This window comes from Haliotis cracherodii, unplaced genomic scaffold, assembly GCF_022045235.1.
Source record: "Haliotis cracherodii isolate W230 unplaced genomic scaffold, xgHalCrac1.p SCAF_1, whole genome shotgun sequence".
In the NCBI taxonomy this organism is placed as follows: domain Eukaryota; kingdom Metazoa; phylum Mollusca; class Gastropoda; order Lepetellida; family Haliotidae; genus Haliotis; species Haliotis cracherodii.
The window spans coordinates 990,338-1,012,478 of NW_027266264.1; the positions used below are offsets into that span (position 1 = coordinate 990,338).

Below are 22,141 nucleotides of genomic sequence, written 5' to 3' on the forward strand. Positions count from 1 at the left end.
GACTTGAACGTATGTTTCTGTGTGTGGGAGTTGAACGTATGTTTCTGTGTGGGGGACTTGAACGTATGTTTCTGTGTGGGAGAGTTGAACGTATGTTTCTGTGTGTGGGACTTGAACGTATGTTTCTGTGTGTGGGACTTGAACGTATGTTTCTGTGTGGGGTACTTGAACGTATGTTTCTGTGTGGGGTACTTGAACGTATGTTTCTGTGTGGGGGACTTGAACGTATGTTTCTGTGTGTGGGACTTGAACGTATGTTTCTGTGTGTGGGACGTGAACGTATGTTTCTGTGTGTGGGACTTGAACGTTTGTTTCTGTGTGGGGTACTTGAACGTATGTTTCTGTGTGGGGGAGTTGAACGTATGTTTCTGTGTGTGGGACTTGAACGTATGTTTCTGTGTGTAGGACTTGAACGTATGTTTCTGTGTGGGGGAGTTGAACGTATGTTTCTGAGTGTGGGACTTGAACGTATGTTTCTGTGTGGGGGAGTTGAACGTATGTTTCTGTGTGTGGGACTTGAACGTATGTTTCTGTGTGTGGGAGTTGAACGTATGTTTCTGTGTGGGGGACTTGAACGTATGTTTCTGTGTGTAGGACTTGAACGTATGTTTCTGTGTGTGGGACTTGAACGTATGTTTCTGTGTGGGGTACTTGAACGTATGTTTCTGTGTGGGGGACTTGAACGTATGTTTCTGTGTGTGGGACTTGAACGTATGTTTCTGTGTGGGGTACTTGAACGTATGTTTCTGTGTGGGGTACTTGAACGTATGCTTCTGTGTGTGGGACTTGAACGAATGTTTCTGTGTGTGGGACTTGAACGTATGTTTCTGTGTGGGGTACTTGAACGTATGTTTCTGTGTGGGAGAGTTGAACGTATGTTTCTGTGTGTGGGACTTGAACGTATGTTTCTGTGTGTGGGGTACTTGAACGTATGTTTCTGTGTGTGGGACGTGAACGTATGTTTCTGTCTGGGGGAGTTGAACGTATGTTTCTGTGTGGGGGACTTGAACGTATGTTTCTGTGTGGGGGACTTGAACGTATGTTTCTGTGTGTGGGAGTTGAACGTATGTTTCTGTGTGGGGGACTTGAACGTATGTTTCTGTGTGTGGGACGTGAACGTATGTTTCTGTGTGGGGGACTTGAACGTATGTTTCTGTGTGGGGGACTTGAACGTATGTTTCTGTGTGGGGGACTTGAACGTATGTTTCTGTGTGGGGTACTTGAACGTATGTTTCTGTGTGGGGTACTTGAACGTATGCTTCTGTGTGTGGGACTTGAACGAATGTTTCTGTGTGTGGGACTTGAACGTATGTTTCTGTGTGGGGTACTTGAACGTATGTTTCTGTGTGGGGGACGTGAACGTATGTTTCTGTGTGGGGGACTTGAACGTATGTTTCTGTGTGGGGGACTTGAACGTATGTTTCTGTGTGGGGGACTTGAACGTATGTTTCTGTGTGTGGGAGTTGAACGTATGTTTCTGTGTGGGGGACTTGAACGTATGTTTCTGTGTGGGGTACTTGAACGTATGTTTCTGTGTGGGGTACTTGAACGTATGTTTCTGTGTGGGAGAGTTGAACGTATGTTTCTGTGTGGGGGACTTGAACGTATGTTTCTGTGTGTGGGAGTTGAACGTATGTTTCTGTGTGGGGTACTTGAACGTATGTTTCTGTGTGGGGTACTTGAACGTATGCTTCTGTGTGTGGGACTTGAACGAATGTTTCTGTGTGTGGGACTTGAACGTATGTTTCTGTGTGGGGTACTTGAACGTATGTTTCTGTGTGGGAGAGTTGAACGTATGTTTCTGTGTGTGGGACTTGAACGTATGTTTCTGTGTGTGGGGTACTTGAACGTATGTTTCTGTGTGGGGGACGTGAACGTATGTTTCTGTCTGGGGGACTTGAACGTATGTTTCTGTGTGGGGGACTTGAACGTATGTTTCTGTGTGGGGGACTTGAACGTATGTTTCTGTGTGTGGGAGTTGAACGTATGTTTCTGTGTGGGGGACTTGAACGTATGTTTCTGTGTGTGGGAGTTGAACGTATGTTTCTGTGTGGGGGACTTGAACGTATGTTTCTGTGTGTGGGACGTGAACGTATGTTTCTGTGTGTGGGACTTGAACGTATGTTTCTGTGTGTGGGACTTGAACGTATGTTTCTGTGTGGGGTACTTGAACGTATGTTTCTGTGTGGGGTACTTGAACGTATGTTTCTGTGTGGGGGACTTGAACGTATGTTTCTGTGTGGGGGACTTGAACGTATGTTTCTGTGTGTGGGACGTGAACGTATGTTTCTGTGTGTGGGACTTGAACGTTTGTTTCTGTGTGGGGTACTTGAACGTATGTTTCTGTGTGGGGGAGTTGAACGTATGTTTCTGTGTGTGGGACTTGAACGTATGTTTCTGTGTGTAGGACTTGAACGTATGTTTCTGTGTGGGGGAGTTGAACGTATGTTTCTGAGTGTGGGACTTGAACGTATGTTTCTGTGTGGGGGAGTTGAACGTATGTTTCTGTGTGTGGGACTTGAACGTATGTTTCTGTGTGTGGGAGTTGAACGTATGTTTCTGTGTGGGGGACTTGAACGTATGTTTCTGTGTGTAGGACTTGAACGTATGTTTCTGTGTGTGGGACTTGAACGTATGTTTCTGTGTGGGGTACTTGAACGTATGTTTCTGTGTGGGGGACTTGAACGTATGTTTCTGTGTGTGGGACTTGAACGTATGTTTCTGTGTGGGGTACTTGAACGTATGTTTCTGTGTGGGGTACTTGAACGTATGCTTCTGTGTGTGGGACTTGAACGAATGTTTCTGTGTGTGGGACTTGAACGTATGTTTCTGTGTGGGGTACTTGAACGTATGTTTCTGTGTGGGAGAGTTGAACGTATGTTTCTGTGTGTGGGACTTGAACGTATGTTTCTGTGTGTGGGGTACTTGAACGTATGTTTCTGTGTGTGGGACGTGAACGTATGTTTCTGTCTGGGGGAGTTGAACGTATGTTTCTGTGTGGGGGACTTGAACGTATGTTTCTGTGTGGGGGACTTGAACGTATGTTTCTGTGTGTGGGAGTTGAACGTATGTTTCTGTGTGGGGGACTTGAACGTATGTTTCTGTGTGTGGGACGTGAACGTATGTTTCTGTGTGGGGGACTTGAACGTATGTTTCTGTGTGGGGGACTTGAACGTATGTTTCTGTGTGGGGGACTTGAACGTATGTTTCTGTGTGGGGTACTTGAACGTATGTTTCTGTGTGGGGTACTTGAACGTATGCTTCTGTGTGTGGGACTTGAACGAATGTTTCTGTGTGTGGGACTTGAACGTATGTTTCTGTGTGGGGTACTTGAACGTATGTTTCTGTGTGGGAGAGTTGAACGTATGTTTCTGTGTGTGGGGTACTTGAACGTATGTTTCTGTGTGGGGGACGTGAACGTATGTTTCTGTGTGGGGGACTTGAACGTATGTTTCTGTGTGGGGGACTTGAACGTATGTTTCTGTGTGGGGGACTTGAACGTATGTTTCTGTGTGTGGGAGTTGAACGTATGTTTCTGTGTGGGGGACTTGAACGTATGTTTCTGTGTGTGGGACGTGAACGTATGTTTCTGTGTGGGGGACTTGAACGTATGTTTCTGTGTGGGGGACTTGAACGTATGTTTCTGTGTGTGGGAGTTGAACGTATGTTTCTGTGTGGGGGACTTGAACGTATGTTTCTGTGTGTGGGACGTGAACGTATGTTTCTGTGTGTGGGACTTGAACGTATGTTTCTGTGTGTGGGACTTGAACGTATGTTTCTGTGTGGGGTACTTGAACGTATGTTTCTGTGTGGGGTACTTGAACGTATGTTTCTGTGTGGGGGACTTGAACGTATGTTTCTGTGTGTGGGACTTGAACGTATGTTTCTGTGTGTGGGACGTGAACGTATGTTTCTGTGTGTGGGACTTGAACGTTTGTTTCTGTGTGGGGTACTTGAACGTATGTTTCTGTGTGGGGTACTTGAACGTATGTTTCTGTGTGTGGGACTTGAACGTATGTTTCTGTGTGTAGGACTTGAACGTATGTTTCTGTGTGGGGGAGTTGAACGTATGTTTCTGAGTGTGGGACTTGAACGTATGTTTCTGTGTGGGGGAGTTGAACGTATGTTTCTGTGTGTGGGACTTGAACGTATGTTTCTGTGTGTGGGAGTTGAACGTATGTTTCTGTGTGGGGGACTTGAACGTATGTTTCTGTGTGTAGGACTTGAACGTATGTTTCTGTGTGTGGGACTTGAACGTATGTTTCTGTGTGGGGTACTTGAACGTATGTTTCTGTGTGGGGGACTTGAACGTATGTTTCTGTGTGTGGGACTTGAACGTATGTTTCTGTGTGGGGTACTTGAACGTATGTTTCTGTGTGGGGTACTTGAACGTATGCTTCTGTGTGTGGGACTTGAACGAATGTTTCTGTGTGTGGGACTTGAACGTATGTTTCTGTGTGGGGTACTTGAACGTATGTTTCTGTGTGGGAGAGTTGAACGTATGTTTCTGTGTGTGGGACTTGAACGTATGTTTCTGTGTGTGGGGTACTTGAACGTATGTTTCTGTGTGGGGGACGTGAACGTATGTTTCTGTCTGGGGGACTTGAACGTATGTTTCTGTGTGGGGGACTTGAACGTATGTTTCTGTGTGGGGGACTTGAACGTATGTTTCTGTGTGTGGGAGTTGAACGTATGTTTCTGTGTGGGGGACTTGAACGTATGTTTCTGTGTGTGGGACGTGAACGTATGTTTCTGTGTGGGGGACTTGAACGTATGTTTCTGTGTGGGGGACTTGAACGTATGTTTCTGTGTGGGGGACTTGAACGTATGTTTCTGTGTGTGGGACTTGAACGTATGTTTCTGTGTGGGGGACTTGAACGTATGTTTCTGTGTGTGGGACTTGAACGTATGTTTCTGTGTGTAGGACTTGAACGTATGTTTCTGTGTGGGGTACTTGAACGTATGTTTCTGTGTGTAGGACTTGAACGTATGTTTCTGTGTGGGGTACTTGAACGTATGTTTCTGCGTGTGGGACCTGAACGTATGTTTCTGTGTGGGACGTGAACGTATGTTTCTGTGTGTGGGACGTGAACGTATGTTTCTGTGTGTGGGACCTGAACGTATGTTTCTGTGTGGGGGACTTGAACGTATGTTTCTGTGTGGGGGACGTGAACGTATGTTTCTGTGTGTGGGACGTGAACGTATGTTTCTGTGTGGGACGTGAACGTATGTTTCTGTGTGGGGGACTTGAACGTATGTTTCTGTGTGTGGGACTTGAACGTATGTTTCTGTGTGGGGGACCTGAACGTATGTTTCTGTGTGGGACGTGAACGTATGTTTCTGTGTGTGGGACGTGAACGTATGTTTCTGTGTGGGGTACTTGAACGTATGTTTCTGTGTGGGGGACTTGAACGTATGTTTCTGTGTGTGGGACTTGAACGTATGTTTCTGTGTGGGGGACGTGAACGTATGTTTCTGTGTGGGGGACGTGAACGTATGTTTCTGTGTGGGGGACTTGAACGTATGTTTCTGTGTGGGGGACGTGAACGTATGTTTCTGTGTGGGGGACTTAAACGTATGTTTCATGCTTTTTGTCAAATACGGTGTATGTCACATCTCGAGTTTGACAAAAAGCATGGAATAACCTCCGTATATATACCTCTGTTACAGGGGCCTATGTTTTAATGTACTCCGGTAAACTGACCTCTGTGTATTACGTTAAAACGACCTCTGTTAATGTGAACAGTCTTCAGGTGTGCCTTCATGTCTTCCTTTTGTAATTTTAGGAACAGTATGAAGCACCTCTAGAATAACAGTTGCCATAGTTGAACAATTCAAAATGTATCAACTTCGTCCGGGGATTTGAAGTAATGATGTAAATAATAATATTTCAAAGTTAATTCGAAAATGTTTGATAGGAGATAAATGAGAATGTCCAAACAGTGATTGACCTGCTGACCACAGCAGCAAACAAACAACTCGGCCCAATGTCACACGGTGACTTGAAAACTCACCACATGGATTGATGCTCCTCTGAAGTGGACTTCAGACTGAGATATATTTACTTACTCCAGCCCACCGTACTGGAGGCCACCTTACTCTAACACTGAGTCCGTTTGGAGCCATCCCGAAGAGTTGAGTTGTAATTTACATGCTATTGTATCGATTTATACAATCTTATGGGAACGTTATAAGCTTAAAGTCATATTCACATTCCTATTCTTTTAAAATTATTCCATTTATACAAAGGCATTCTATGCCTAATCATGCTATGATACCCGTGCTATATTAATCACCCAGTACAAGCAGCTCAGCATCAGTGACTGACAGACCAATCACAAGTTGCAATGTGTGTAGATGTTACGTGTACATGTTGATGCGTCTCATGAGTGTTTTGCGATCCTCTCACTATGACGCAGTACACCGAAACTGTAAATATTTAGGAATACACCTTCTTGTTCAGATAGAAAACTCAAAAACCTAAAAATCGTCAGAAGATTTTAAAAAAAAATCATCAATAGAATTTCAGGGAATTGGTAGGACAAGAAATGTAACATTGACAGGTAAACTGACTGTTGTCCAAACCATGGCCCTGTCTACTTTAGGGCAAAAACTTTCGTTTGTTCCAAACCCTCCAAGGGAACTCACTGGAGTCTGGACCAAGCAATCCAGTGATAAAGTCTGGACCACACAATCCAATGATAGAGAATTAGGACCAAGCAATCCAGTGAAAGAGAATTAGGACCAAGCAATCCAAGGATACAGTCTGAACCAGACAATCCAGTGATAGAGAGTTTAGACAAGACAATCCAGTGATAGAGAGTTTAGACCAGACAGAGAGTAGACATTTTAATTCTGAATTTTAAGATACATGTGTACTGACCGAGAATTGCTCCAAAATCTGGAAACTTTACATCTTTTAAAATAAGAGTAAAACAGAATCCCAGAGATGAGTTTATCTTTAAATGGTAAAGATGGGAAATTGACATGGCGAACGATCCACGAAATCTTCTTTCACTGATAATTAGCTGTACAGGCAGTGGGATTATTGTTATGTTAAACCTTTTATAAGAGGTAGCAGTGGTGAGAGTTTACGTTTATGACAATGTGGCTATGGGGGTGGAAGGCGCAGAGAGATAAGTTGTTTGAATAGTAACAACCTCCAAGTGGCCGCTGTTTTCTATTTTTAAATGATATGTTCTTATTAACGATATTTTCCTACACCTCTTCCAAAACTCCATAAATATCGTGCAACGAGAGGGAGAGGGAGATAGTGCTGGGTATAGCAAATATACCAACACATCCCCGAAGTGAAGATGCATCATAATGCTTAATAGAACCCAGAAAGACTTTCAGTATATTCACAAAAAGTATTGGAGGTATTTTTTTGCAATCTCAGAAGGTTTAACTATGTGAAAACATTTTTTGTTCAGCATCCCACACGACTAGTTAAACAGCTTCATTCCTTGGATCATTTGTCACTAAACGAGGTGACCACTGATACAGTTACATTTCGTTCGTCAAAGACTTAGGGCAACTTGAAAAGAAATCAATTCGGTTAATCATACTCAAGGCCATTGACACACTTACATAGGTACATAATGTTACAGGCAATAGAGGTAGATATCCTAATACATTGAAATTACATTGTGAAATAAGTGATTTTCTTCTAAATAATGACAGTTTACAGAACTCCATTTGGTTACCTGGAATGCAGGTTCGCCTTTCACACATTGAAATACAAAATGAATTGAATTGTCTTCTCTGCGAACTTTTCGCAAACGACTTATTGTGACCCCGTCCCATCAGTTCGCAGTTTAACAAAACTTCTTCGGACATACACGGACTTGTTGATATAAAGCAAGTCATATTTTAGATACATTATTTATGATAAACAGTTTTCATATTTCGAGCTTACATTTATCGTTGCCCACAATTCGTGACAGGAAATATTTCTTAAACTCAATTTTAATTAAATTACATTAAAGTACATTAATTTAAACTCTACCAAATGCCACTTTCTCTTCCTGGACTAATTCACTGATAGGTGTACCATGTCCATGTGCTTTACCTTGTTTTAATTTGTCAGTTGACGCTTAATTAAAGGTTGAATTAACCCTCCCTGTGATGTCGTTCATTTCTTCACACATTGTCCTGAATGTATCATCTATATCGTCATATTCTGGAGTTCCGCATACAGAGCGCTAGAGTGTGTCAGCCATGTCTCTAGTAAAAGAGGACGCAAAGTTAGTTTGTATTTTCGGATTTGTTTAAGTTTCCTCAAAAAAGCTTGTAAATCATCACGTAGTATATTATCCAAATATTTAAATGTTTTTGTTTTATAATCTACTTATTGCCTTAAACGTATTTCTAACATTCTTGTAAAGGTAGCAATTGTTAGGTGATTTATTACCTTTTCGTAGCACACGTCTCTCTTCCCTTCTTGCACAGAAACCTATGATTGTGGGTTCGAATCCCGGTTCGCCAAGATAATGTTTCTAGGTTTGACAGCACCGTACCCGTGCTCGTGGGTTTCACCGAAGTGGTAAACGTCTGAGACCTGCATTACTTCGGGCTTTCCTCCCACATCAAGCTGACCCGCCGCTATATAACTGAAGTACTGTTAAAAGCGGCGCTTTAAACCCAACTCACTCACTCACTCTAGCTAGTCGACTGTCATTGGCAAACATTTATCGCTGTATTTATTTGCTATCAAAATGTTTACTGAATAATTCACCAGCTTTTACTAGTGAACCACGGTCAATTTCTACAGAGATCAGAACGTTTACTACAATAATGGTTTTAACCATTTCTAGTCTGAAAGAGATTCTGAAACAAAATGTAAAATGAAAACAATACGTCCAATGCTGCACTTCCTCTTTGACAACATCTATGTGGAATTTGGGGATATGCCATTGAAGCAAGACATGGGCACCCCCACCAACCCATCACATCTCTGTATGCATGTGAATCGGAATCTCTGATCGGATTGGAAATGTCAAAATACATAAATCGACAAAACCCTTTCCATGCCCAATAGAAATCTCTGCATAAAGCAGTCGATTGTACGATTCCGACTATATCAAGAGCTTGTGGTAATGAATCACTATCAAATAGTAATGAATCCAGGTGTTCGCGAAAAGTGAGCGTATCCTGTCCCATCGGTGGCGGAGGAGAGTGTTTTGTCACAGCCCAGACAGCGAATGGGACTTCTCCCAGGAAGCGCGGCCTAGTCAAACCCACCCAGAACTTTGAAAGCGAGGCCTGCATATTTGCCATGTTTTTCCTGGATCTTGCCAATCACATTAGTGTCAAAAGGGACAGAAATTTCAACAATATAAATGATTTCATTGTAATTATCCAAAAGGACAAGATCAGGTTTGTTGGCCTGGATACGTCGGAGGCTGTATACGGGCCTATTCATAAGACTTTTGTGTGTATCATTTTCCATGACGCCCTGTACATATTCCGGGTCGTACCATGGATGGACCTGTGTGTCAAAACCACAAGCATGGCGAAGACAGCAATTAAAATGACCGAGCCACACCATTATGTCGCTTAAGATACTGTGTTTGTGACAAAGCTGGGCCTCCACTGACAATGTGTTGGACAGTCTCATCACACAATGGTGGTTTCGAGTGGGAAGTGACTGGTCCTGAGCAGCAAACAGAAAGCCTTCTGTTTCCCTTTTCAGGCTAGCCGACTTCATCCAAGTGAAAGACTCTGCAGGGTTGCTGATCATCTCAACACACTGCACATCAACTCGATGCAGTGGTCGTTCATATAGCCTCTCCTTGAAAAACTGAGTCTGGGCCGATTTGATATGGCACATCGCTTGGTTGACACTCATTTCTGTACCGTCCAGCAGTCCAGAGCCATATAAAAATCATCATTGACTTTGAAATCATGTCCCACATCCCTGGTTCGTTAATAACTGTGGAATGCCTTGTTTTCATCATGTGTCTTGACATGCTTCACAAGAGAATCATCAGACAAATAAATGTGTGCAAAAGTGCCATTAAAATTCTATTAGAAGGAGCTTCCACGTTAATCCAACCACGTCCTTCTTCTAATAGTCGGAATCGACGCTTTCTTATGAATGTGGAAAGGATTTTATCGCTTTTATTAACAATTTCACATTTTCCGCTAATAATACGTTACGTAAGGATTTGTTTAATTAAACATACTGATGTGATGATATCCGCTTGCCTGTCTGGGATATCCCCACATACTGATGTGATGATATCCGCTTGCCTGTCTGGGATATTCCAGCCCACTGTCACCGCTACCTTGCAATACCACAGTCGGTGTATCTTAGCGTGTTTTAATCAATATTGGATTTCCAAGATTCAATACATGGAACGAGATCTGGGTACACGTGCCACAGACTCCACAAACATCTCTCCCCAAAGTTACATAATGACACAACAGGTTCTACAGCAGACACCACAGACTTATCCCCAGATTACTACTCTCAGTGTTCATCTCCCTTCTGCATCCTTCGTTACAGCCCTGTCTCAGTAGCACCCTCCAACACATCCCGTGTACATCTGTCTATCCTACCGTCTCTCAATACACTGCAACTAACAGCTTAAGAACGCGTTGTTTATGTCACACTGCTTGTATGCTTATATGAAACTGTGAAAAATGTGCGAGTATTAAAAATAATGAAAAGTGCAAATTTGAAATTGAAGGTGGTGGAAAAAGCTGTTGAACGCAACCAGAGGTTTACACGCGCACGTGCATTACGTGACAAGTAACAGTGGGTAGAAACTGGTTCTATCCAGATACAACTGAAGTTGAATGTCTCATTATCTGGGCGACTGTAATGCAATTGAGTATAGCCACAGACGTGAGGGCCGACAAGGGATATTCTGAGCGTTTCGGAATTTTAAAAAAATAAATCTGTTCCAGAAAATGCTTGAAATTTGTCATAGGGATTTTCGAAAATTGAAATATTGTTCTCTGCAAATGTTCTGAAACCTATAGTGCTGTAGTCCCGAAACACTTGTTCGACTCCCCCGATCATCGGAGCACTGTGTGAAACATTCTGGTTCATACACAAATCTCAGACAATTAAAAGGCCGTCCCTTACAATCTAGTGCAAGGGGCATAACTCGTCCTTGACTAGAAAGGACATTTTTGTCTTGCCTTCATTCGTTACAATCTTAATTCAAGGTTCGTATCTCAACACATAATGACATCACCGCCTGTCTAGTAGGTTTACATCAAGATCACCCACAAGTTATTTAGTACGTTGTGGCACCGGGTGAGCAGGATACCTGGCATCAACACAGTCGGAATCGTACAATGAACTCTACTTTTAGCAGATATTTCTTCTGCGTGTGGAAAGGCTTTTTAAGTTAATTTATAACCCCAAAAGGAGACATATATATTGACTGATATGCCTTAACTTTTTACTATTTGTGTAGAATGTCTGCACATCTACTGTCTGTGCGCATCCAATGTCTGTGCACATCTACTGTCGTCACCGCACCACCAAGGACCAACCACGACCGTGATTCGTCACGACGCCACCAAAAACCACCCACCACCGTGAGACGTCACGACGCTACCAAGGTCCAACCACGACCGTGATTCGTCACGACGCCACCAAAAACCACCCACCACCGTGAGTCGTCACCGCGCCACCAAGGACTACCCACCACAGTGAAACGCCACCAAGGACCACCCACCACCGTGAGACGTCATCACGCCACCAAGGACCACTCACTACCGTGAGACGTCATCACGCCACCAAGGACCACCCACCACCGTGAGACGTCATCACGCCACCAAGGACCACCCACCACCATTAGACGTCACCGCGCCACCAAGGACCACCCACCACCGTGAGACGTGACGACACCACCAAGGACCACCCACCACCGTGAGACGTCATCACGCCACCAAGGACCATCCACCACCGTGAGACGTCACGACGCCACCAAGGACAACCCACTGCCATGAGTCGTCACGACGCCACCAAGGACCACCCACCACCGTGAGACGTCACGACACCACCAAGGACCACCCACCACCGTGAGACGTCATCAAGCCACCAAGGACCATCCACCACCGTGAGACGTCACGACGCCACCAAGGACAACCCACTGCCATGAGTCGTCACGACGCCACCAAGGACCACCCACCACCGTGAGACGTCACGACGCCACCAAGGACAACCCACCGCCATGAGTCGTCACCGCGCCATCAAGGACCACCCACCACCGTGAGAGGTCATCACGCCACCAAGGACCACCCACCACCGTGAGACCACCAAGGGCAACCCACCGCCATGAGTCGTCACGACGCCACCAAGGACCACCCACTACCGTGATTCGTCACCGCGCCACCAAGGACCCCCTCCCACTGTGAGACGTCGTCACGCCATCAAGGACCACCCACATAAGTAGGGCGTCACGACGCCACCAAGGACCACTAACCACCATGAGTCGTCATGACACCACCAAGGACCACCCACCATCGTGAGTCGTCACCTCGCCACCAAGGACCACCCACCACCATGAGACGTCACCGCGCCACCAAGGACCACCCACCACCGTGAGTCGTCATGCAACCACCAAGGACCACCCACCACCGTGAGTCGTCACCTCGCCACCAAGGACCACCCACCACCGTGAGACGTCACCGCGCCACCAAGGACCACCCACCACCGTGAGTCGTCACCTCGCCACCAAACTAGCCGCCACTACACATGGCCTACACACAGGGGATGTTGACGAGAGTTTCTATTGAGAAGCTCGCAATGTTTATTACCTCAGGTTAATGCATCGTCAGTTAATAGCCTCTTGACACCACACGGCAACATTATCCCACTCGCCAACAATAGGGCATTGACACACAGCTCGGCAACACTACACCTCTCGCCAATAGGCCAGTGAGTAATGCGATCGAGTCTTTTCATGGTACGTCAAGCTCAAAATGTGTGTGAACACATTTGTGGAATTAAATAATTGACATTACATACGTGAAGCAAAATGCTAGACTGGTTGGGCATCCCAAACATGGCTTGCTTCAGGTAATTGAGTGAGAACTGAACGTACGATGGTACTTTAAACATCTGCTCGGGCCGAAGGGGAATTAACAGCGTTCTGTATTTATGTTAGCATGGTTGCCGTTGGTGTGGTTGATATTACCATGGTTGCTGTTAGCGTGGTAGCTGTAACCGTGGTTGATGTTAGTCTAGTTGATGTTAGCGTGATTGCTTGTGGCGTGGTTGCTGTTAGCATGGTTGTTTTTACAATGGTTGCTGTTGGCATGGTTGATGTTAGCGTGGTTAATATTACCGTGAATGCTGTTGGCGTGGTTGATGTTACCGTAGTTGCGGTTGGCATGGTTAATGTCAGCGTGGTTGGTGTTAGCGTGGTTGCTGTCACCGTGGTTTTATTGGCGTGGTTGCTGTTGACTTGGTTGATGTTACCATGGTTGCTGTTGGCGTGGTAAGTATTACCGTGGTTGCTGTTACCGTAGTTGGTGTTGGCGTGGGTGGTGTTGTCGTGGTTGCTGTTATCGTGGTTGCTGTTACTGTGGTTACTGTTGGCGTGGTTGCTGTTGGCGTGGTTGCTGTTAGAGTGGTTGCTGTGACCGTGGCTGCTGTTACGATGGTTGCTGTTTGCGTGGTTGATGGTACCGTAGTTGCGGTTGGCATGGTTAATGTCAGCATGGTTGCTGTTAGCGTGGTTGCTGTCACCGTGGTTGATGTTGGCGTGGTTGCTGTTGGCTTGGTTGATGTTACCATGGCTGCTGTTGGCGTGGTTAGTATTACCGTGGTTGGTGTTGGCGTGGATGGTGTTGCCGTGGTTGCTGTTATCGTGGTTGCTGTTACTGTGGTTGCTGTTGGCGTGGTTGCTGTTGGCGTGTTTGATGTGACCGTGGTTGCTGTTATCGTGGTTGCTGTTTGCGTGGTTAATGTTACCGTAGTTGCGGTTGGCGTGGTTGATGTCAGCGTTGTTGCTGTCACCCTGGTTGCTGTTGGCGTGGTTAGTATTACCGTTGTTGCTGTTAGTGCGGTTAATATTAACGTGGTTGTTGTTAGCGTGGTTGCTGTTAGTGTGGTTGCTGTTACCGTGGTTGTTGTTAGCGTGGTTGATGTTACCGTGGTTGATATCACCGTGCTAGCGGTTACCATGGGTGACCGTGGTTGCTAGGAATACAGCAGTCTGGAATTTCTTTTATTAGCATGTACATACAATACGGTAGCTACTTTTAAACACACACCTGACCAATTACAGCTCATTATGGCGTGCGATCAGCTGTGACAACGGACTCCCCTCTCCTTGGATGCCGAACTATTTTCCTGACGCACAATTTCAAAGATCTAAAGAGTGAACCTGTCCTGTTATAATGTCGGGACCCATGATCTTCACACCACGAGTGAAGCGTTCAGATCCTGTTTCATATTTGGTGGTCTCTGTTAGCGTGGTTGCTGTCACCGTGGTTGATGTTGGCGTGGTTGCTGTTGGCTTGGTTGATGTTACCATGGTTGCTGTTGGCGTGGTAACTATTACCGTGGTTGCTGTTACCGTAGTTGGTGTTAGCGTGGGTGGTGTTGTCGTGGTTGCTGTTATCGTGGCTGCTGTTACTGTGGTTACTGTTGGCGTGGTTGCAGTTGGCGTGGCTGCTGTGACCGTGACTGCTGTTACGATGGTTGCTGTTGGTGTGGTTGATGGTACCGTAGTTGCGGTTGGCATGGTTAATGTCAGCATGGTTGCTGTTAGCGTGGTTGCTGTCACCGTGGTTGATGTTGGCGTGGTTGCTGTTGACTTGGTTGATGTTACCATGGTTGCTGTTGGCGTGGTTAGTATTACCGTGTTTACTGTTGGCGTGGTTGATATTACCGTGGTTGGTGTTGGCGTGGATGGTGTTGCCGTGGTTGCTGTAATCGTGGTTGCTGTTACTGTGGTTGCTGTTGGCGTGTTTGATGTGACCGTGGTTGATGTGGCCGTGGTTGCTGTTATCGTGGTTGCTGTTTGCGCGGTTGATGTTACCGTAGATGCGCTTGGCGTGGTTGATGTCAGCGTTGTTGCTGTCTCCCTGGTTGATGTTAGCATGGTTGCTGTTGGCGTGGTTAGTATTACCGTTGTTGCTGTTAGTGCGGTTAATATTAACGTGGTTGTTGTTAGCGTGGTTGCTGTTAGTGTGGTTGCTGTTACCGTGGTTGTTGTTAGCGTAGTTGATGTTACCGTGGTTGATATCACCATGCTAGCGGTTACCATGGGTGACCGTGGTTGCTAGGAATACAGCAGTCTGGAATTTCTTTTATTAGCATGTACATACAATACGGTAGCTACTTTTAAACACAAACCTGGCCAATTACAGCTCATTATGGCGTGCGATCAGCTGTGACAACGGACTCCCCTCTCCTTGGATGCCGAACTATTTTCCTGACGCACAATTTCAAAGATCTAAAGAGTGAACCTGTCCTGTTATAATGTCGGGACCCATGATCTTCACACCACGAGTGAAGCGTTCAGATTTCTGAGAAATACTTTGTATTGTCGCATGTACTTATATACCTTGCGGTATTACCACAATTACACAGTAAAGCCCGCGGTGCACTCAGTCAGTGTATGGAGCATTGGCAGTAGAACCAACACAGAAAACATGTCGGAGTACACCAGTTGCCTCGTATGTTTTTGTTTTTTTGTCGGTTAACGCCGCACTAAGCAAGATTCCAGATATATGACAACGGTCTGTAAATAATCGAGACTGGACCAGACTAACATGTGATTGATATGAGCATCGATTCACGCAACTGGGATACGATGACATGCATCAACAAAATCAACGAGCCTGACCACCCGATCCCATTAGTCGTCTCTTAGGACAAACATGGGTTGGTGAAGACCTATTCTACCCCGGATGTTCACGGGTCGCTTTGCATGTACCCGATGTACAGCACATGTTTTCACGTCCACCTGGCACAGGGAGAGGGTAGCCCTCATAAAGAGTCCTTGCCAGGTGATTACCCTAACATAACACATGCTGTATGCCCCCAGTGGAAGCCACACAGCAACCTGCAATACTTATCTCCTCACTAATATGTCCAACAAATACTGTTTACGTTCCCGTTGACCGTCACTATACAGCCGTGGGGACCCTATAGTGTGGCCGTCAATGGGAGCAGTGATTATACCCCGGGTGGCCTTCTGTCCCCCCTACCCTTCAATATTGGGGAATATACACGTTTTCAGTCTGTTGTGGTCAGTGAGAGCACTTGGCGTGGCCTTTGTGTGAGATTACTGACATGGGGGAAGGGGTAGAGGGGGGTGGTTGAGAGAGAGAGAGGCAGAGAGAGAGAGGCACAGAGAGAGAGACAGAGGGAGAGAGAAAGAGAGAAAGAGAGCGACAGAGACAGAGAGAGACAGAAAGAGACAGAGACAGATCGACAGAGAGAGAGAGAGAGAGAGAGAGAGAGAGAGAGAGAGAGAGAGAGAGAGAGAGAGAGAGAGAGAGAGAGAGACAGAGGGAGACAGAGAGAGACAGAGAGAGGAGAAGGAAGTAGCCTTTAAAGGTCGCGGCAAACAATAAACCAGTTTTTATCCATGAGGTCGTGGGCACCTCCCAATGACGCGATTTATATTCTGTCTATTCTATGTTATTTGCATTTGAGAGAGAGAGTTTTGTTAGTAGTGCTGATGTCTAACACCGTTCTCATTTTTAGTGGCTTGGGACCCGGGGATTTTATCGAAAAATGTAGATTGTCCCTGATAATCTTTGAAAAAAGAAATTTTGCTTCAGACTGTTAAAAAACAAAGAAATTGCCTGCTACAAAATGTACTTTGTTATAATTGTAAGATATTTTCTTCTTTAAGAAACTCAGGAAACTCTTCTCTAAAGAAACACACGGCGCCTGACATGGTACAGCACATAAGGATCTAGACCATCATATGTAATGATACACATTATCTACATTTACACGACTCGTAGCAATGAACAATTTCCTTCTTTGTATTCTTGCAATTACAAAGATAGGTTTAACAATATAATACCAAAAGCTAAGCAAGTATCTTTCCTGCTTCGGAAATTCATTGAATTCAGTATCCAGTGTTTGTGAGTCTTATTTCGACGCACACCCAGTCCACCATTATTGCCGTAATCGTGTCATCCAGATGAGAGCTGTTGAACTGTCTACACAAAGACTGTTCCGGCGTCATTAGGTACGCTGTCATAGACAACATTCCACGTCTGTTGTACATCGTCAACAAGGGAGACGTCGGCTTTCATCAGCACACAGGAACATCATGTAGATTATCTTTATGTATGTGCCCTGGCCTCGAAGCCAGAAGGTATATCTGCATCAATGATTACTCTGTTTCGCCGTTAAATCCATCTTTTCATCATATCCCCGATTTCGGTAGTCAGGTGAACTGTATATTTGAATTTGCTTTGATCCGTAACTAATGACTCTGACTTGATGTCTCCGCGTCACAATGCATCGACACATACACTGAAGTGTGGAACGGAGACAACCCTTCAGCAGTTGTCTCCCTTGGTAACGCCCATTGGCATGCATGGGGTTTTCAAGAGAGGTGAAGTGAAATGGGGTTTAACGTCGCGTTCAAGATTATTGCACTTACATGCACGTGTGTGTGTATGTGTGTGTGTGTTTGGCTTCTTGTACTAGTCCGGACTAATGCCGATTTTATAGGGCCAGCCCACTGAGGTACCAGCTTTACATGAATACCCAACTCGGACACAGTATACTGACTCTGAGCCCCTTAATGCCGACATATTAACGTCTTTTGGTATGAAGCAGCCTGGGATCAAACCCTGGACCTTCCACACACATATCTTTACGGAGGCATCACAGATGGCCGGCAGCATGGGCGTATACTGACACAAGACGACCCTCCATATGTGTGCTTTCTATTTCCTAGTCGATCTCGACCCAATGGTCGTCTCTTCAGAGATGTCAGACTTTTAAAGTTGTGTCATGAAAGTGTATTTCACTTATAGAGCGACGTGCGTGCGTGTGTGTGTCTTTGTACTAATGCCGGTTTCAAGGGCTAGTCCACTGAAATACCATGCCGCAGATATGGATATCGCAGTCAGGCACAGGGCACTGACTCCGCGCCTACCAGTCCTTGTGTCTTGCCCTTAATGCCGACAGTTTGCGGGGTAGGGTAACAAGTACCATCTTTTAACGTCTTTTGGTATGACGAATCGAACCACCGACCTTCCGCTCTCCAGGCAGACGCTCTACCACTGGACCACGGGGGCGGTTAGCGTCATGAACAGACGTTTCTTACATCTCAACCAAGTATTCCACATGTTAAAGTAAAGGAAGGCGTGGTAATGTTAAAGAGAGAACAATAGCGGCATTACTATACGTGAAGACTTCACTATGACGCCTTATAGGAAAAGGAGGCCGCTTATTCATTTATAATATCAATTGCCAATGCTGGACCTTATTTGTATCGATGACTGATGATGAACTGGGAAACACGGAACTCAGACCTTCATCCTGGATTACATCACAGAAACTCAAGAGGCCTGCTGTTTTCTTGTCTCTTTATTTGGGAAAAGTACAGCAACCGTCTATGACACTCTGCTCTATGTGAAGTATTGGTCTGCGGTTCTCTGTTTATTTAGGAATAGTTAACAAGTTACATATATTCGTATGTAGTCAAATATTCGTCTTCCATTTCCCTACAAGTGGGATAAGGTTTCCATGTGCGTATTTCTCCAGATTTATTCAGAGTAACCATTTTCTATCTTCTAGTATTTTTATGTATTGTGGCCTTTATCTTATTTGTAAAAAAACTATTCACCTGTGAATTTCGTCTCCCGACAGATATATCCAACGGACCAAAGACCCAATGTGACCCTAACACACATCGGACAGTGACTGCTGACATGATTTCAACACAATCTCTTTGTCCACACCAATCCTCGGGACAAGCTTGATGTCAAGGACCATCCAGGTATTATCCAGGCTTAATCAAACGTCGGTAGGAAGACATGATTTTTCTTCACATCAACACCTGAATATCTGCTTATGTACAAACAAAGGAGGGGTATCAATATCATATAACTTACATCTGGAATGGCACCTGACAGTGCTATGAAAGTACTGTAACAGGAGGTGTGGTTGTCCACTCGGGGTCAGCCGCCCGGGATACACTGCCCGCAGTACAATGTCAACTGACCGTTTATATCTGAATCAATCTGAGTACTTACTGAATGGATAATTTCATATTAATTGTGGGTGTTGTTACCTATTGGTCAACAAGTAGATTGTACAGGACATCAACGTAATGAATCTCTCCTGAGGTCAGGTCTAACAGTTGGCTAAGGGGTCTGAGGTGGTCCCCGTTTGACACAGGCATACTTTAGATTAGAGAGCGACCATCTTTCAAGCATACTTTAGATTAGATAGCGACCATTTTTCAGGCATACTTTAGATTAGAGAGCGACCATCTTGCAGGCATACTTTAGATTAGAGAGCGACCATCTTGCAGGCATACTTTAGATTAGAGAGCGACCATCTTGCAGGCATACTTTAGATTAGAGAGCGACCATCTTGCAGGCATACTTTAGATTAGAGAGCGACCATCTTGCAGGCATACTTTAGATGAGAGAGCGACCATCTTGCAGGCGACCATCTTGCAGGCATACTTTAGATTAGAGAGCGACCATCTTGCAGGCATACTTTAGATTAGAGAGCGACCATCTTCCAGGCATTCTTTAGATTAGAGAGCGACCATCTTGCAGGCATACTTTAGATTAGAGAGCGAATGGACCATCTTGCAAGTATGCGTGCAAGATGGTCCATTCGCTCTCTAATCTAAAGTATGCGTGCAAGATGGTCCATTCGCTCTCTAATCTAAAGTATGCCTGCAAGATGGTCCATTCGCTCTCTAATCTAAAGTATGCGTGCAAGATGACATTTCCCAATTTGAAGCATGAGTCCAAAAATGATGTCGGATGCAATTCCTTATTTTAACTTGTACCATGTGTTCCCGTGTTTTTTAGGTGAAAAAATGACTTGACTTTGTATGTGTTTGTGACGGGTACCACTGGTGGAGCACCTTTTCGCGAAAACTAGTATCATCCCTATTTGTTAGTGATTCATAAACACATGCTCATGATATAGTCGGAATCGTACAATCGTCTCTGATTTTGGCATAGGCTTTCTTATGAATATTGAAAGGGTTTTGTCGCTTTTATTTATTGTTATGCAGTCGAACAGCTTGTGATATTGAGCAAATGGACCATCTTGCAGTCATACTTTAGATAAGAGAGCGAATGGGCCATCTAGCAGGCATACTTTAGATTAGAGACACTAGTCGGAATCGTACAATCGTCTCTGGTTTTGGCAGAGCTTTCTTATGAATATTGAAAGGGTTTTTTCGTTTTTATTTATTGCTATGCATTCGAGCAACTTGTGATATTGACGTCCCACCCTCTATTGCCCCAAAGATTAGCATTGCGCCAGTTGAGATTTTCACAAGGTTGCATATGTAAGTATGAAGTTCCTGACATGCTCTCACGCGTAGGCCTGCGGGCATACACGTGCACAGGTGCTGTCTAACTTGTACAAATTGTGTAAGATAAGAGATCGCGTTGTGATGCTCCGCTCTTGTTTCCCTATTGGTTGTCGGTAGTATATACTTTACATCGCTACCAGCTGAGTACAGGGTCCGAGTACTACCGACCCGATTATGATCCCTGGACTGCCAACATGATGTAGGTGCTTGTGGGTTAACTCGGGACTTTCTAGCCCTCTTATGCGATTATTGGAACATACAGTGATCCAGCAATTAAAACACGATACGTATCTGTGGTGAGGGCGTGACTTCATCACGACTGACACACACACACACACACACACACACACACACACACACACACACACACACACACACACACACACACACACACACACACACACACACACACACACACACACACAAACACACACATACATACATACGACAGTATCGGGATAAACCACGTGGATGATACATTTGGTTGGAATGTGAAATAGTTTTGAGATGAATCAGGTACAGAGGACGAGGTAGTTACAAGCGCTGGGTACAGCCATGTGACGTGACGTGTTATTAATGTATCCATTCCTATTTTCCTAGGTATTTACCGAGTCTATTACCAGCAAGGCTTTACGACATTCTAATTGAACAGGCTAAGTAAAGTATGAAAAGAGATGCAGTGATTGTAAAGAACAGAAAAGCGAAACAGTCCTAACCATTTCAGACGCGTGTAACCACAATGTTGGCAACTGCATGTTTATTAGCCTTGCTCTGTTCGTTTCCTTGTTTACTTGTGCATGCCATGTCCCGGAGTAACACATGTCACGCTTCTACTATGCACATCTACAACATGGACATTCCAGGCCCCGTGTGGGAAATAACATTATTAAATGAGATCTCATTATTTATCGGTATAGATGTGATTAAGCTGGTATTCGTTGATGAAATAACGTGGCACTTCAGTCTACCAGGACTTAAGGGTTGAACAACTCTTAGAAAAACTGTTTCCTATACGAAGAATGACCTGAGAAAAGTTTTGATATGATTTGTTCATTTTATCTGTTTCTTTTCGGAATGTGTTCAGTGCATTTATTCTGAAGTTATATGTGTCTGATGACGTTATAAATGTACACATGCATCAGGTTGGGAATAAAGACATTCATTCTTGAGCTTGGGAAACGAAATGCATACTGACATTTTATGTCCTTGGCCAGAAGAACACAGTGATGTAAATATATATTGCTGTAACTAACACCGAACTGACCGGAAGAAGCCAGTGATGTAAATATATATTGCTGTAACTAACACCGAACTGACCGGAAGAAGCCAGTGTTGTAAATGAATATTGCTGTAACTAACACCGAACTGACCGGAAGAAGCCATTGTTGTAAATATATATTGCTTTAACTAACACCGAACTGACCGGAAGAAGCCATTGTTGTAAATATATATTGCTGTAACTAACACCGAACTGACCGGAAGAAGCCAGTGCTGTAAATATATATTGCTGTGACTAACACCTTACTTGACCGGAAGAAGCCAGTGATGTAAATATATATTGCTGTAACTAACACCGAACTGACCGGAAGAGTGAGTGAGTTAAGATTTAACGTCACATCGGCAGT

General features: G+C 44.7%; 2 protein-coding genes across 2 annotated transcripts in view; both read right to left on the reverse strand.

Annotated features, from left to right (window-relative positions):
* Positions 1-14,381, reverse strand: part of LOC139478113 (GATA zinc finger domain-containing protein 14-like) — a 32,082-nt gene extending 17,701 nt beyond the window's left edge. The window contains exons 1-2 of the mRNA XM_071260432.1: positions 14,355-14,381; positions 13,311-14,138 (exon numbers count right to left, since the gene is read on the reverse strand). Of these exons, the coding sequence (XP_071116533.1) occupies positions 13,311-14,138; positions 14,355-14,381 (855 nt within the window). The remainder of the gene's footprint in view (positions 1-13,310; positions 14,139-14,354) is intronic.
* Positions 14,382-14,418: 37 nt separating this feature from the next.
* LOC139478120 (GATA zinc finger domain-containing protein 14-like) lies at positions 14,419-17,180 on the reverse strand. Its single transcript, XM_071260445.1, has 2 exons — positions 17,100-17,180; positions 14,419-15,225 (listed from the first exon to the last, which is right to left on the reverse strand). Exons 1-2 carry the CDS (start codon positions 17,178-17,180, stop codon positions 14,419-14,421), a joined length of 888 nt encoding a protein of 295 aa, XP_071116546.1.
* Positions 17,181-22,141: the final 4,961 nt, after the last annotated feature.

Bases quoted from the DNA above. Each gene is read 5' to 3' on its own strand.
- LOC139478120 (XM_071260445.1), bottom strand. From the start codon at position 17,180: ATGACGCCGGAACAGTCTTTGTGTAGACAGTTCAACAGCTCTCATCTG. The intron at 15,226-17,099 runs GTGTGCGTCGAA...GGTAACCGCTAG, and splicing joins CGGCAATAATGGTGGACTGG to CATGGTGATATCAACCACGG.